At 41.9% G+C, this 13,507-nt stretch overlaps 1 protein-coding gene and 1 long non-coding RNA gene across 9 annotated transcripts in view; one reads left to right on the top strand and one right to left on the bottom strand.

Annotated features, from left to right (window-relative positions):
- The window catches only part of FZD6 (frizzled class receptor 6), a 40,640-nt gene extending 34,695 nt beyond the window's left edge, over positions 1 to 5,945 (bottom strand). Inside the window, exons 1-2 of one of the 7 annotated variants that reach the window (XM_072774126.1) lie at positions 5,777 to 5,945; positions 4,558 to 4,893 (exon numbers count right to left, since the gene is read on the bottom strand). In XM_072774126.1, coding sequence (XP_072630227.1) covers positions 4,558 to 4,734 — 177 coding nt within the window. In that variant the 5' untranslated portion in view covers positions 4,735 to 4,893; positions 5,777 to 5,945. Of the gene's footprint in view, positions 1 to 3,671; positions 3,727 to 4,557; positions 4,894 to 4,994; positions 5,100 to 5,230; positions 5,547 to 5,776 lie in introns of those variants that run through there. The other 6 variants (XM_072774131.1, XM_072774127.1, XM_072774129.1 and 3 more) reach the window with 6 other exon arrangements.
- LOC140603664 (uncharacterized) lies at positions 5,164 to 11,828 on the top strand. 2 transcript variants are annotated; one of them, XR_012006621.1, is made up of 2 exons: positions 5,164 to 5,213; positions 11,574 to 11,828. It is a non-coding gene; the product is annotated as an uncharacterized lncRNA (long non-coding RNA). The 2 variants fall into 2 exon arrangements; XR_012006622.1 differs by lacking the exon at positions 5,164 to 5,213 and adding an exon at positions 6,033 to 6,264.
- The last annotated feature ends 1,679 nt before the right edge of the window (positions 11,829 to 13,507 follow it).

The following is a 13,507-nucleotide window of genomic DNA, read 5'->3' as shown; positions in this document are numbered from 1 at the left end:
CATTTCTAACAAGCTCAGAGGTGCTGGTCTATGAACTGAACTTTGAGAATCACTACTCTAAACCATCTCATATAATCACAGATGAGCAATGACAACAGATGCTATGAACTCTAGTAGTATAAGACAGGATAGCCACAAAATAAAAACTAAGGTGTAAAAGAGGAGGGAGATCTGTTGATGTATGGAATTCTTGGCAGCTAAGAAAGCACAATTGGTTGCCATGATCAGCTGATAATTCTTCAATCCCTCTTCCTAACATTAATTCATAGTGAACACTGGAAACGCAACATGGACCAGCAGGAACTGAAAGCAATGGGGTTGGAGGTGTAAAACCCAGTCTGTAGTTTAGAGAAGTTATAAAATGCTTTTTTGTTTTTAAGAAAAAGCCAGGCTATATGCAGGTATGATTTAGTATTTGACTATAGTACAACGTTTGAAAAAAAAAAATCTGAGACATATGGTTTATAATACAATGTGCCAATCAAAAGATGAATTCTTTCATTCCATATAAACATAAATGGTTGGGTGCCTGAGTGGCTCAATCGGTTAAGCATCTGCCTTCAGAGCTCAGGTCGTGAACCTGAGGTCCTGGGATCAGGCCCCCCACCATTGGGCTCCCTGCTCATCTGGGAGCCTGCTTCTCCCTATTCCTCTACCTGCCACTCCCTCTGCTTGTATGCTCTCTTACTCTCTCTGTCAAATAAATAAAATCTTTAAAAATAAATAAATAAATAAATAAGGTTAAAGAGAAAAATCTTTTTTTTTAAAAGATTTATTTATTTATTTTAGAGGGAGAGAGAGATTGTGTGAGCAGGAGAAGGAGCAGAAAGAGAGACAAGGAGACTCCCCGATGAGCTATGTGGGGCTCGATCCCCTGGTCCTGAGATCAGGACCTGAGCCAAAACCAAGTCGGATACTCAACTGACTGAGTCACCCAGGTGCCCCAAAAATAAAGTTTAAGTTAATTCTAAGAAACATGCGTCATGCCAATATCAGAAAGAACACAGAGGATGTCAACTAACACACTTTATTAGAACTAGGCTCAGGTAGAACAAGAGTGGGTGATACGTAAACCACCTAAAACTATCAGTTTCCTTCTCTTGGATACTGCAGATGATAGAGGTAGAAGATAAAGATTTGGAGGTAAAATTCTCTTTGCTGATTTATTAGAACAGGAAACACCACCTTTTTTCTTTATTCAGTTTTTACTGTGCATCTACCACGCTCTGAGGCACTATACTAGGAATTAGGGGGAAAAAAATGAATAGGGGCACCTGGGTGGCTCAGTGGTTGAGCATCTGCCTTCGGTTCAGGGCATGATCCTACAGGGAGCCTGCTTCTCCCTCTGCCTGTGACTTTGCCTCTCTGTCTCTCTCATGAATAATTTTTTTAAAATTGAAAAAAAAAATAAACACCATCCTTCCTCTCAACATACTTGCAATCTAGTGAGAGCCACATAACTAACTGCAATACTGACTAATATGTATAAGGACCATTGTATATTTTAAGTACCATCAGAGTGTAGGAAGTGAGATTACCTATGTTTCGGAGGAAGGTGAAAAAAGGCTTCACTGGGCACTGCTGCAGAAACTGAGCAGGTGAAGGAGAGGTAGAGAGCCGAGGAAGCAGTGGATACTATGTGTACAAAGGTACAGAAGTGAGAGAGTACTATTGATGTGACTTCTACAAACAGGTCAGTTTGGCTGAAGCAGAGAGTAACAGCTGAAGGGACAAGATGGGAAGCTGGACAGGAAGGCAGGGTTGCATATGAAGAGCCTTGAGTGCCACACTAAAGTTAGGTTTATTCTTCTAGCTCTAGGGAAATGGTCAAGAATGCCACCCCCAACATGGACCATGTGGATTTGCATTTTAATAAAATCACCAGAGAAGAGCAATTGGTGAAAACTGTGAGGAGACTCTGCATTCATGGCACAGATGAGAAGAAGAAAGAGAAGTAGGTCTGAATAGAGGTTAAAAAAAAAAAATTCCCAGCTTAATTTTTGTAGAAACGAAATTTGCAAAGAAGCAGCAAAGACCGAAATTAACACATCACATTCTGAATTTAGGAAATATTTTCTTTTTTTATCCAATAAGGCCAAAGGCTAAAAAACACTTAAAGAAGACATCTGGTCTATGTTGACAGAGAAGACTTTGTCAGATTCTAGTCTCAGACCTTGAACAAATTATAACTTCTCTGAGCTTCAGTTCCTTTACCTATATGATGAAGGGTTCAGGGTTCTTGATCTGGGCTATAAACAGAAGTATATCTCGATATAATTGGTTTCCTTTGTAATGCTACTCATCTAAATTAAATTTTAAATCATTCTCTTATTCTGAGAAGAGGTCAATGGTACAAAAAAAGATTAAGCAGCTCTGCATGATATTTAATGTCACAACTCTCAAATTATAGGATTTTGGACATTCATTATAGGAACTAAAAGAGAATGTCTCTGGCTAAGGACAAATATGGATGGGGCACTAGCAAAAGCACAACACCATGGACAAAAAATAAAATAAAAGAATACACAGGGATTTACAGTCTGACAAAGGTTTATATTCTTTGCTTTTCCGTGTCCTTTTCCTGTTTTGTAGTTTAATGCTGTATTAAACAACTGCTTGATGGCTTCCTTCTCTTATGTCCTTAAACTTACTGAAGCATGATTTTATAGAATAAAACTTAACAGTAAAGTCTATGAAAACGCTTAGCATATGGGGAAGATTATATAATGAGGTTGCTAATGTTAGCAATCAAATAAAGGTGGTAAGAACAAAAATGCCTTCATAATGTTCAGACACAAAACTACCTGGGGGAAAAAAAGAAGCTAGGTAAATAAAAAACAACTTTTTCTTTTTCTTTTCTTTTTTCTAAGATTTTATTTATTCATGAGAGACATGGAGAGAGAGAGAGAGAGAGCGAGAGAAAGAGGCAGAGACACAGGCAGAGGGAGAAGCAGGCCCCATGCAGGGAGCCTGACGTGGGACTCGATCCTGGTCTCCAGGATCACATCTTGGGCTGAAGGTGGCACTAAACCACTGAGCCACCCAGGCTGCCCAACAACTTTTTCTTTTAATCAGAAACAATTGTTTTTTAAAAGACATGTGGGACAACATGTAGTTCTTCTCATCCTGAAATTACAGGATTTAATAGCAAGGATGCATCTCTCCCCTCTCTCTACAATGGTACTGATAATGAACTCCAAATGACGTAAATTTATAAGGCCACTGTTATAATTTAAACACTGTAGCTACTATACAGAAAGGAAATCAGATTTAAAAACAAAAATATTTTAAAGAACTCTATAAGACATGAATTATAAAACATATTATCAGAGAAAAGATGAATGATATAATTATTCTTTGAAGGTACTCCTATTCCTTGAAGGTACTCATTACATACTTTATTTTGCTCAGATTAAACTATCAAAATGGTTCTGATTAATCAATGAAAGTATCGCTGCATTATTTGCTCAGTGCTCAAATGATTTCTTGCATTGGTTTGAAAAACCACTGGAAGATTACCATAATGTAATTCATAGTATCCTTTTAAAGTACATGTACTTAGTATTTAAATGCTCAGCTCTTTTTGACCTGAATCCAATGGGGTAGTTGAAAAACTATTCAACTAAACAACAGTAGAAGACTTTTGAATGCACAAAGTTAAATCTACTCACCTTTTAAATTATTATCTATATTAAAATTGTAGGAGTTTCATCTCTTAGCAACATTCTGAGGGAAAATGAGGGAAAAAAGCCTTTACCACCGCTGGACCCTGCTTCTGAAGAAAAACTACAATATTTGTATTCTTTCCTTCATGACACTTATCAACCTAACAGATCTGTGCAGTAGGGCAGGTTCCTGTCTCTACAGGTAACTTTCTTCCCACACATCCCTGGCAATCTGCATATCTCTAAACCAGAGGCAGGTAACAGAAATACCTAAGGCAGTCTTTAGTGTCACTCTGCTCCTCCCCAGATGTGGTTTCTTTTAATTGAATGCAAATCAAACACTTTAATTAAGCTACAGGTATCCTAAAAAGAGTACTTAAGTGCTATGCTTTTACAAAAGTCACTTTTTAGCAAAAAAAACACTATAGCTCCCGAGTCTTCCGGTAATTGATTTGTTTCAGAAAAACTGTGCCAGGTAAACATTATAACTACTTATGAAAATATACGTATGTAGTTCAAGCACTTTTAATCCAGGCAATACAGAACATACGTTCAATGAATTAGGAAAAATTCAGAATTCACATTTCCAGAGGAACCACCACAGTTGATTCAGCAAGGCAAAATATTTGCCAGGAGCAAGATATTGCAAAATCATCGCTACACCTCATGTAAAATAAACCGTATCTTAAGCAAATCCACTAACAAGGGCCACAAATCTACACAAAACATAAGTTAGTAGGGGAAACTAATTAAAGGATGTATTCAAAATATGACTTGTGCACAACCAAAGAAATCCCTTACTGCGTTTAAAAAAAAAAAAAAGTCACATTTATAGTTTATTCCAGGGCATAACATAAACTATTTCTCTACAAATGTACGAAGAAATACTCACCTCCATTTTCACAGCAGCTGTACTCTGGTCATAATGTCTCATCAAATTAGGGAAAAACGTCATGTTGTAGGCCATTTTCATACATCGGGGCACAGTGATTGGTTCACAAGTGAAAAGACTGTGCCCTCTTACGAAGGGTAGAAAAACACACGTCCACAAGAATGTAAACATTTCCATTTTCTTCAACTTCCTGGTTTTAGCACATGGCTTGGATTAATCGCTCGATCTCTTCATTCTCAGATTTCCATCCGAAAATAAAATGTTCAGATTCCTCTTTCATCATTTGGCCATTTTGAAGGAGAAGCTCTTTTCCTGAAATGAGTTCTGGGTCAATCGCTGTAAGAAACAACCAAGAGAAGTGATTCTGCAACCCCGGTCATCAGCTCCCACGTGGACATCGAAGTGCAGAGTTAAGATTTTCACCGTCGGTAACTAACCCTGGAGAAACGACGGAAAAGTCCGTCCCCTCCTGACAGTCTCCCACCTGCTTTCGCGCAGAATGTTTAATTGGTCGAGGAAGCCCCGTCTCTAGGGAACCGGCGGTAGAACGCGGGGCCCGCCCGGAGCGCGCGGAGACCGCGGGGGCGGGGGCGGGGGCGGGGGCGGCGGCGAGCAAAAGGGGGGAGAAGCGCGCGGGGCTCGGGAGTAAGCGGCGGGTACGAGAGGCATCTACCGTGGTCGACTCCGAGGGGCCCTGTCGGGTATCTTCTCGCGCACTAGAAAGCCGAGTCCCCGGGAAATTCCTGAGGACCTAGCGAGTCCCTAAACTCTTCAGGGGCTCCAAGGGGCCCGGCTTCGCGGCGGCCTCGGGCAGTAACGCTGGCGGCTCCACGCGCCCGGCTAGAGCGAGCCGTCTAGGACTCCTCCCGGAGGGACGAAGGTCGCGTTCCCGGGCTGGGGCGAGCAGCGACCCCGCCCAAGGGAAGAGGAACAAAGGGGGGCCGAGAGGGCGACGGGTGCCTGGGGGAGGAAGGGCTGCGGGCCCCCGAGGCCGACCAGCCGCACCCCAACACCCCCCCCCCGGGGCCAAGCTCCGGGCGCGGGAACCCGCCCCACCCCCGCACCTGCCCCGCGTCCCCACGAGCCGCTCCCCGACTTCTGCGCACACTCGGGCCTGCCCCCCGCCCCCGCGCCCGCCCCCGCCGCCCCCGCACCTGCGCCCCGAGGCCCGCCGCGCCCCCGGGGCACCTGCCCCCAGCCCGCGGCCGAGGAGCCTCACCTCCCGCCGTCCGCCACGCGCGCCCACCGCGCCCACCGCGCCCACCGCGCCCGGAGAGCGCTCCGGGAGGCGTCGCGACTCCGGCTGCCTCGGAGCGGCCCGCGGAGCGAGGGCTGAGCGATCCCGCGAGACTGCGCCGCCAGGTCGGGCGGGCAGGTCTGGGCTCGCGGCGGCGGCGGCGGCGGCGGCCCCGGCCCTCCCCCGGCCCTCCCCCGGCCCCGCCTGCGCTGCGGCCGGGCGGCGCCCCATGAGGGACCGTGTGCGGCCGCGGGCCCCGCTGTGCGCCCCGCGCGGCCGCCCCCGCACGGCTGTGCCCCGCGTGTCGCTGTCCCGGGCCAGAGGGCTTCGGCCTCCAAGGGCCTTTGAGAGATCCCTGAAGAGAACCCACTCCCTTTCGGATTTCAGGACACAAAAGAATTCTCGAAGGGGGCAGATTTGCTCCGTGAAGTCAGTTGTCCAAGTTGGTTGGAAAGTGGGTGACTTCCTGGGTAACTGTCCCCCCCCCAAAAAAAAATCCCTTTTGTTAATTCTGGGCGTCCAGCCACCCACCTGAGGCACAGGTGCACTTCTAGCTCTGGCAGGTCCCACAAGAACCCTAATAGTTGAACTACTTTAGAAGTCAGTCTAGTGTTTAGTACTAGCTATGCCTCACATCATCTCACCTATTATTAATCCCTCCTTTCTTCCTAAGTAAGACATAAGGAACATAAGGATTTTTTTAGTCTCTATTGTTTTGTCTTTTCTAGAATGTCATATGGTTGGAATTGTAAAATATGTAGTTTTTTCAGATTGGGCCTCTTTCACTTAGTAATATTCTTCAGTGTCTTTTCGTGGCTTCATAGCTCATTTCTCATTAGTGCTGGATAAAATTCCATTGTCTGGATGTACCACCGTTTATTTATCCATTCACCTGCTGAAAGAGGCCTTGGTTGGTTTCAAGTTTTGGTGATTGTGACTAAAACTCCTGTAAACACCTGTGAGTAAGTTATCGTGTTGATGTTAAGTTTTCAACTCTTTTGGGCAAATACCAAGTCAGTTTTATAAGAAACTGTCAAAATGTCTTCCAAAGGGTCCTACCATTTTTCATTCCCAATGGCAAAGTTCGAGAGTTCCTGCTGCTCCACATCCTCAACACCATTTGGTGATGTCAATGTTCTATATTTCAGCCATTCTAATAGGAGCACAGTGGAATCGCATTGCTGTTTTAATTTCCACTTCTCTGATGACATACGATGTGAACATCTTTTCACACACTATTTGTGATCTGTGTATCTCCTTTGATGAGGTTTCTGTTAAGGTCTTTGGCCAGTTTTTAAAGTGGGCTGTTTGTTTTCTTATGGTTGGAATTTAAGAGTCCTTTGTATATTTTGGAAAACAATCCTTTATCGGATATATCTTTTGCAAATATTTTCTCCCAGTCTGTGGCTTATCTTCAAAATCTCTTCACACTGTCTTTCGTAGAGCAGAAGTTTTAAATTTTAATGAAGTCCAGTCCATCAATTATTTCTTTCATGGATCATGCCTGTGGTGTTGTATAGAAAAAGTCATCATCAAACCCAAGGACTTCTATATTTTCTCCTATGTTATCTTCTAGGAGTTTTATAATTGTTGAGTTTTTTTTTTTTAAGATTTTATTTATTTGACAGAGAGAGAGAGTGCACAAGTAGGGGGAGCAGCAGGCAGAGGGAGAGAGAGAAGCAGACTCTCCACCTAGCACAGAGCCCAATGAGAGCCACCTAGGCACCTGCAGTTTTATAGTTTTGTTTTTCACATTTTGGTCTATAATCTCTTCTGAGTTAATTTTTTTGTGAAGATTTTGTGTAAGATTTGTGACCAGATTTATTGTTTGACATGTGAATGTCCAGTTGTTCCAGGACTATTTGTTGAAAAGATGATCTTTGCTCCATGTATTGTCTTTTCTCCTTTGTCAAAGATATATATCCATATATATGGATATATTTCTGGACTCTCTATTCTGTTCATAGTGAACAAAGCAGGACAAGGACGGTGACAGAATGTCTGGGCGAGGGAGACTGTGGGCCCCGGATCAAAAGTAACTGCACCCTCCAACATACACACCTTGTACAGGCTTCCAGCCCTGGACTTGCCCCATACCCCAGCACCTGTCTCTGTTTTGAGCACGTCTGTTGGTACTATTTTTCCAAAAGCATTTGCTCACTTCATGTCTCTGTGCCATATTTTGGTAATTCTCCATTTATTTCAAGCTTTTTCATTATTATTATATTTCTTGTGGTGATCTATGATACATGATTATGACTCACTGAAAGCTCAGACCAGGTTAGCATTTTTTAGCAGTAGAGTATTTTTTAATTAAGGTATGTACATTGTTTCTTGAGACATAATGCTATTGCGCATTTACTGGACTACAGCATAGTGTAAACATAACTTTTATATGCACCAGGAAACCAAAACATTCATTTGACTTGCTTTATTGCAGTGGTCTGGAACCCAACCCACAGTGTCTCTGAGGTGTGCCTGTATCTGCTTACATTACCCATCTGTTTTTACATGCTATTTTTTCCCTTAGAGCCCTTTGCATATTAATCGTAGTTATTTTAGATTTCTGGTCTGATAATTCCAACATTTCTGTATATCTGAGTCTGGTTCTGAGGCTTGCTCTGGTTCTTCAGATTGAGTCTTCCTGCATTGTACTACCCCCTGTAACTTTTTGTTGAAAGCCAGACACAATGTACCAGGAAAAAGAATAGTGGTAAATGAGGCTTCAGTGATGTGGTGTTGGGCGGGAGTGGAGTAGGGAAACATTCTATAGATCTATGATTAGGTCTCAGTCTTTTAGGGAGCCTGTGAATTTTACAAGAGCTCATCAGTTTATATTCCTCTCAGGTGGGACAATATCCCCGGAGTGGGCTGAGAGGGGTCAGGTATTTTTCTTCTCTCAGGTCAGTTAAGCTCTGATAGAAAGAATCCCAATAGGTTAAGCTTTGGCAAGATAATTTCTCAAGTCTTATTAAGAAGAACAGAATGCTCAGGCATATTTCAATATGATATTTTTCCTCCTTCCCCTGGTAGGAATGTGAGGGGATTTTTCTCCACCAGTTATTGTCAGAACCTGGTAGACCTTCAGGAAGTAAAGCTCAAGGTGTGGGAGTTCCCTGAAGACTGGGTCCCCGTGCGGTTTTTCACTCTTAGACGTGTCCATAACGAGTCTCCAGAAATTCTGCAATTAAGAGTTCAGGCTTTCCCATCCCCAGACCAGAAACTCTATTTCTTCATTTTCTAAAATAAGTATTGCTTTAAGACTTTGATGAATATTTCAGTTGCTACTGCCTTAGCAGGACAAAGTTTCTCTGAATTAAGTTCAAAAGTTCCAAGGGCTATAACAACTCAGAAAAGTTATATAATTTAGCATTGTTGTTAATAGAACACTGATTATATGAAAACCATGATTCTAATAACAAAATTAGGTGATGTTACTAAAATGAAGAGAAGAATATAAATTTTATAGAGTAAATATACCATTGGTAAATTGCATTAAGTTTTTATTTTATTACTTATCCAAACATCTCTGGCCCATCACCAGGCTAAGCAGATGCACATAATAATAATTACATTTCTTGAACTTGGTAATTTGCCTACTCATTAAAATATAGCTTTATACATTAAAATTGTTTTAATTTTGTGATAAAGGTAGGGAGGCAGAACATATTTTATTTAACACTTTGTTAGCTTTCTTTAGGGCTTTTTGGTATGTAGACATGGATTACGGTGTCCTTTGTACTCTTGCCTGGAGTCTGCCCACATCATGTAGGTAGACCTACTTGTAATCCTTGACCTGATGCCTAGGCATTAGGAGTGGAGAGAGCAAACAGCAGTAGGGGGACCCCAGCAGGAGGAGGCTGGGTGAGCTCGAGCAAAGAAAGCAACAGAAGGAGAAAGGAACTTAGGTTCTCAGGGTTCCTTCCCTCCTGAAATTCCCTCCCAAACTCTTGTTTGCCTAACCCTTGAACGCTCTGCCTGTGGCTGCAGTCCCTCCAAGTAACACGTGTGAATTCGATGGCTTACTGACTTAATTTGGAGGAGTCTATGAACACAAAGTAGAGGATAGCCTTTATTTAAAAACTTTCACTTGAAGTGCATGGCCTGTCACTCCCTGCTCTAAAAGCTAATTGCTGCAGCATCTGTAGGCAGAGCCATTAACCTTTTGCTGTGATTGAATCCATTATGGTTGGCTAGAAATAATGCACCTTCTAATGACTACCTTCGATATTACTGGGAAATAAAAATTTCAGTAGTAACATGACACTGCAGGAAAGAGCTACATATTTTTAATAACAGTTTGATGTGTAAGATTGTGTCTTTGGAGCTCTGGTATTGTCATTTGCAAATAAAAAGATTCATAATGCCAAAGAAAAACAGCTTCAGCTCTACTAACACTTTGAATTATATTTTGTACCTATGAGTTTACTGTGATTGATTTTACTTTTAGAGACTTCAATACCTACCATCTGGTCACCTTTAATATTGAATATCTTATCCTTTTTTTCTAGCAAAGCAGTTGTATTAAGTCCAATATTAGAAATGATTATTTTCCTCTAAAGCTTGTAGCATCTAGGAGAAAGGACTTCCGTCTCAAATTTAGTAATATAAATAATAGCTAAATTCATTTCCTTTGATATGCAAAACTAACTTTACCCCTAATTGTGCATTATCTGCTGTTAATGACTTAATATATCTTTTTAACTGTCTTAAAAACAAATGGGATAAGTATGTGTTACTGGGAGACAAAGGAAAATATAAATTAAATTTTACAGAAAGTGGAATTAAAGAAACATTATTTTTGCAGCTCAATAGAAAAATGTTATATAAGAGGTGGACTTTGAGGAGCAACATGAATATAACATTATAAAGAGATTTGACGTACCAAATATGGCATGTGAATGTTTAGAGGGAGCTACGGGATAATTTAATACAATAGATCTTGTGTATTTTTGCTTGAAGGCAGAGGCAGAGATTTGCCCTGAAGCTAATGAAGCTTAAACTTGAGGGACCTTTCTACAGCTTTAATTCTATATTTTAAATCTTATGTTTTTTTTTAAAGAACCTCTAAAATTGTACTTTTCCTGAAAGGAGGAAAATAGTATAGTGGAGACCAGGGAAATGGAATAACTCAGAATTTGAGGCAGTTAATAACAACCGCAAGAGCTGATTTCAACTAAGAAAGGGGGAACAGTGGAAGGGGAGGCTGCCGACTTGTGTTCTTATTAATAATACACTTTGTAGAACTAGTTAACTTTTGTTTGTATAACTTTAACAAAACTCAAGACATTTATGTGTGTAGGTGTAGATGTATGTAGGTGTGTATTTGAGGGGCAATAGAGCTGGGCAGTATGGATACGCAAGTTCCTTACTGCACACATCTTCAAGCCAGTATAAGCTCTCCCCATCTCTGTCCCTTGCTTTTCTCCAACCTGGAGGCTCCTTCTGCCTCCTTCTGGAGGCAGAAGGGGGGAGGTGGGAAGTGGGGAGTCCCCGGGAAGAAGAAATGCTTCTCCCATAGTACTTGGCCTGCCCCTTCTCCATTTATATATATATATTTTTTTAATTTTTATTTATTTATGATAGTCACAGAGAGAGAGAGAGAGAGAGGCAGAGACACAGGCAGAGGGAGAAGCAGGCTCCATGCACCGGGAGCCTGACGTGGGATTCGATCCCGGGTCTCCAGGATCGCGCCCTGGGCCAAAGGCAGGCGCTAAACCACTGCGCCACCCAGGGATCCCTCCTTCTCCATTTATGATGAGGAATTTCTTTCCATCAGGAAGTCTTCTTCATTATCTTCTCCCATGGGCTGGATTTTTTCTCTCACTGCTATATCCAAAAGTGAAAATCCACACTCAAGGTGAATTCAGCCTCCAAATGAAGCTGCTAATGGACAACTAAAGCCACGATTACAATATTGTATACCTGAAACTCATGTTGTATACCAATTTTGCCTCAAAACAAACAACAAATGTGGGTCAATTTTGGTCTCTTTGTAAATAAGATTCTGGATGGTCACTCATTTTAATGCTAAGACATGCCTTTTGCTTAAATGACTCTACTTTTGCTCAAATTGAATGGATTATAACCTTAAGGATGGTATTTTATTAAAAAGAGAGAAAGATGATTTAAACAGGAACTTCATGAGTAGAATATTTTCATTTCAGTAAAAACCTTGGATAAAAGAAACTTGCATTTTAATTTGATTAACAAATCTATTTTAGCAAAAATGACACTAAGAATTATGTGGACAGTTGAACAACCATAGACACTTGAGATTATAAAAGCAGTTCTCAGGGCTTATTATAGTTACAAGACAAATATGAAAGTTATAGAATGTTTTCCTAAATAAATTTCAATTGGTTTTAACCAAAGACACAATTGGCAGGTCTATATTTAAGTTGGGTGAGATCAGCATGGGGTGGTGGGGAGGAATGTCAGAGATGGAGCAGAGAGATAACAAGATATATTTCCAAGGAGCTATAAGAAACTATTGACATTGGGTCCCTTGTGACTGATCGGAATAAATAGAGTCTAAGGCAGAGGCTGATGTGCAAAGGCTACTCTTACTGAATATATATTACTTTTATAAAAATATTCTGAAGAAAAATTTCACAATGTAGTATATATAAAACAGCAAAGGACAAAAATGAAATAAAAATGGTAAAAGCAACAATTTACCACCATACACCTATTAGGAAGGCCAACATCCACAACATCCACTTGTTACCAAAGTTGGACATGGATAGACATAGGGCTGGACCCAAATATCAAAGGCACAGGCAAGGCTTTATTAGGGCTACAGCTCAAGATGAAGGGAGACAGCACTAATAAAACTAGTCAAGCTGGCTTCCACCAATTGAGGGGGGTCCTGTCTATACAGAGAAAGCTGCAGCGCAGGTTCTCACCATCTGATATTACTAACAATAGGAAGGGGAAGAGCACCTGGGTGGCTGGGTGGTTCAGCAGCTGCCTTCTCCTGCTCAGGTCCTGATCCCAGGGTCCTGGGATGGAGTCTGGCATCGAGCTCCCTGCAGGGAGCCTGCTTCTCCCTCTGCTTGTCTCTGCCTCTCTGTGTGTGTCTTCCATGAATAAACAAATAAATAATCTTTAAAAAGGGGGGGGGGGTGCCTCATTCTGATTGGCTGGAAGGGCCTCCTCCTAATTGGTCAAAATTGGCAGGCAGCTCAGGCAGCTTACTGGTGGGTTTTGGATCGTGATCTGTATTAAGTCTTGCTGGTAAGTAGGGCCACATCCTGCTTCTGCTCTGTAAGAAAAGTGGTTTAAGAGGAACAGCCAGCAGGGCAGCCCCAGTGGTGCAGTGGTTTAGCGCCACCTGAAGCCCAGGGTGTGATCCTGGAGACGGGGGATTGAGTCCCACGTCGGGCTCCCTGCATGGAGCCTGCTTCTCCCTCTGCCTCTCTCTCTGTGTATCTCTATGAATAAATAAATAAAATCTTTAAAAAAAAAAGGGGGGGAGGAACAGCCAACAGAAAGTGCCCCAGGTACACAATGTTTTTCACTTGAGTCTTGTTCCCATGGTCCCTGTCTCACACTGACAACATCAGATTCTAGCAAGGACATGGAATAACTGCACCACTCATTCATTGCTGGTGATACCCTGTTGTGGAAAGCAAAGTGACAATTTCTTACAAAACTAAACATACTCTTACCATACTACCATATAATCCAGCAATCATATTCTTTGGTATT

Source organism: Canis lupus, chromosome 14 (genome assembly GCF_048164855.1).
Source record: "Canis lupus baileyi chromosome 14, mCanLup2.hap1, whole genome shotgun sequence".
In the NCBI taxonomy this organism is placed as follows: Eukaryota; Metazoa; Chordata; class Mammalia; order Carnivora; family Canidae; genus Canis; species Canis lupus.
This window is presented reverse-complemented; position numbering and strand designations above follow the sequence as displayed.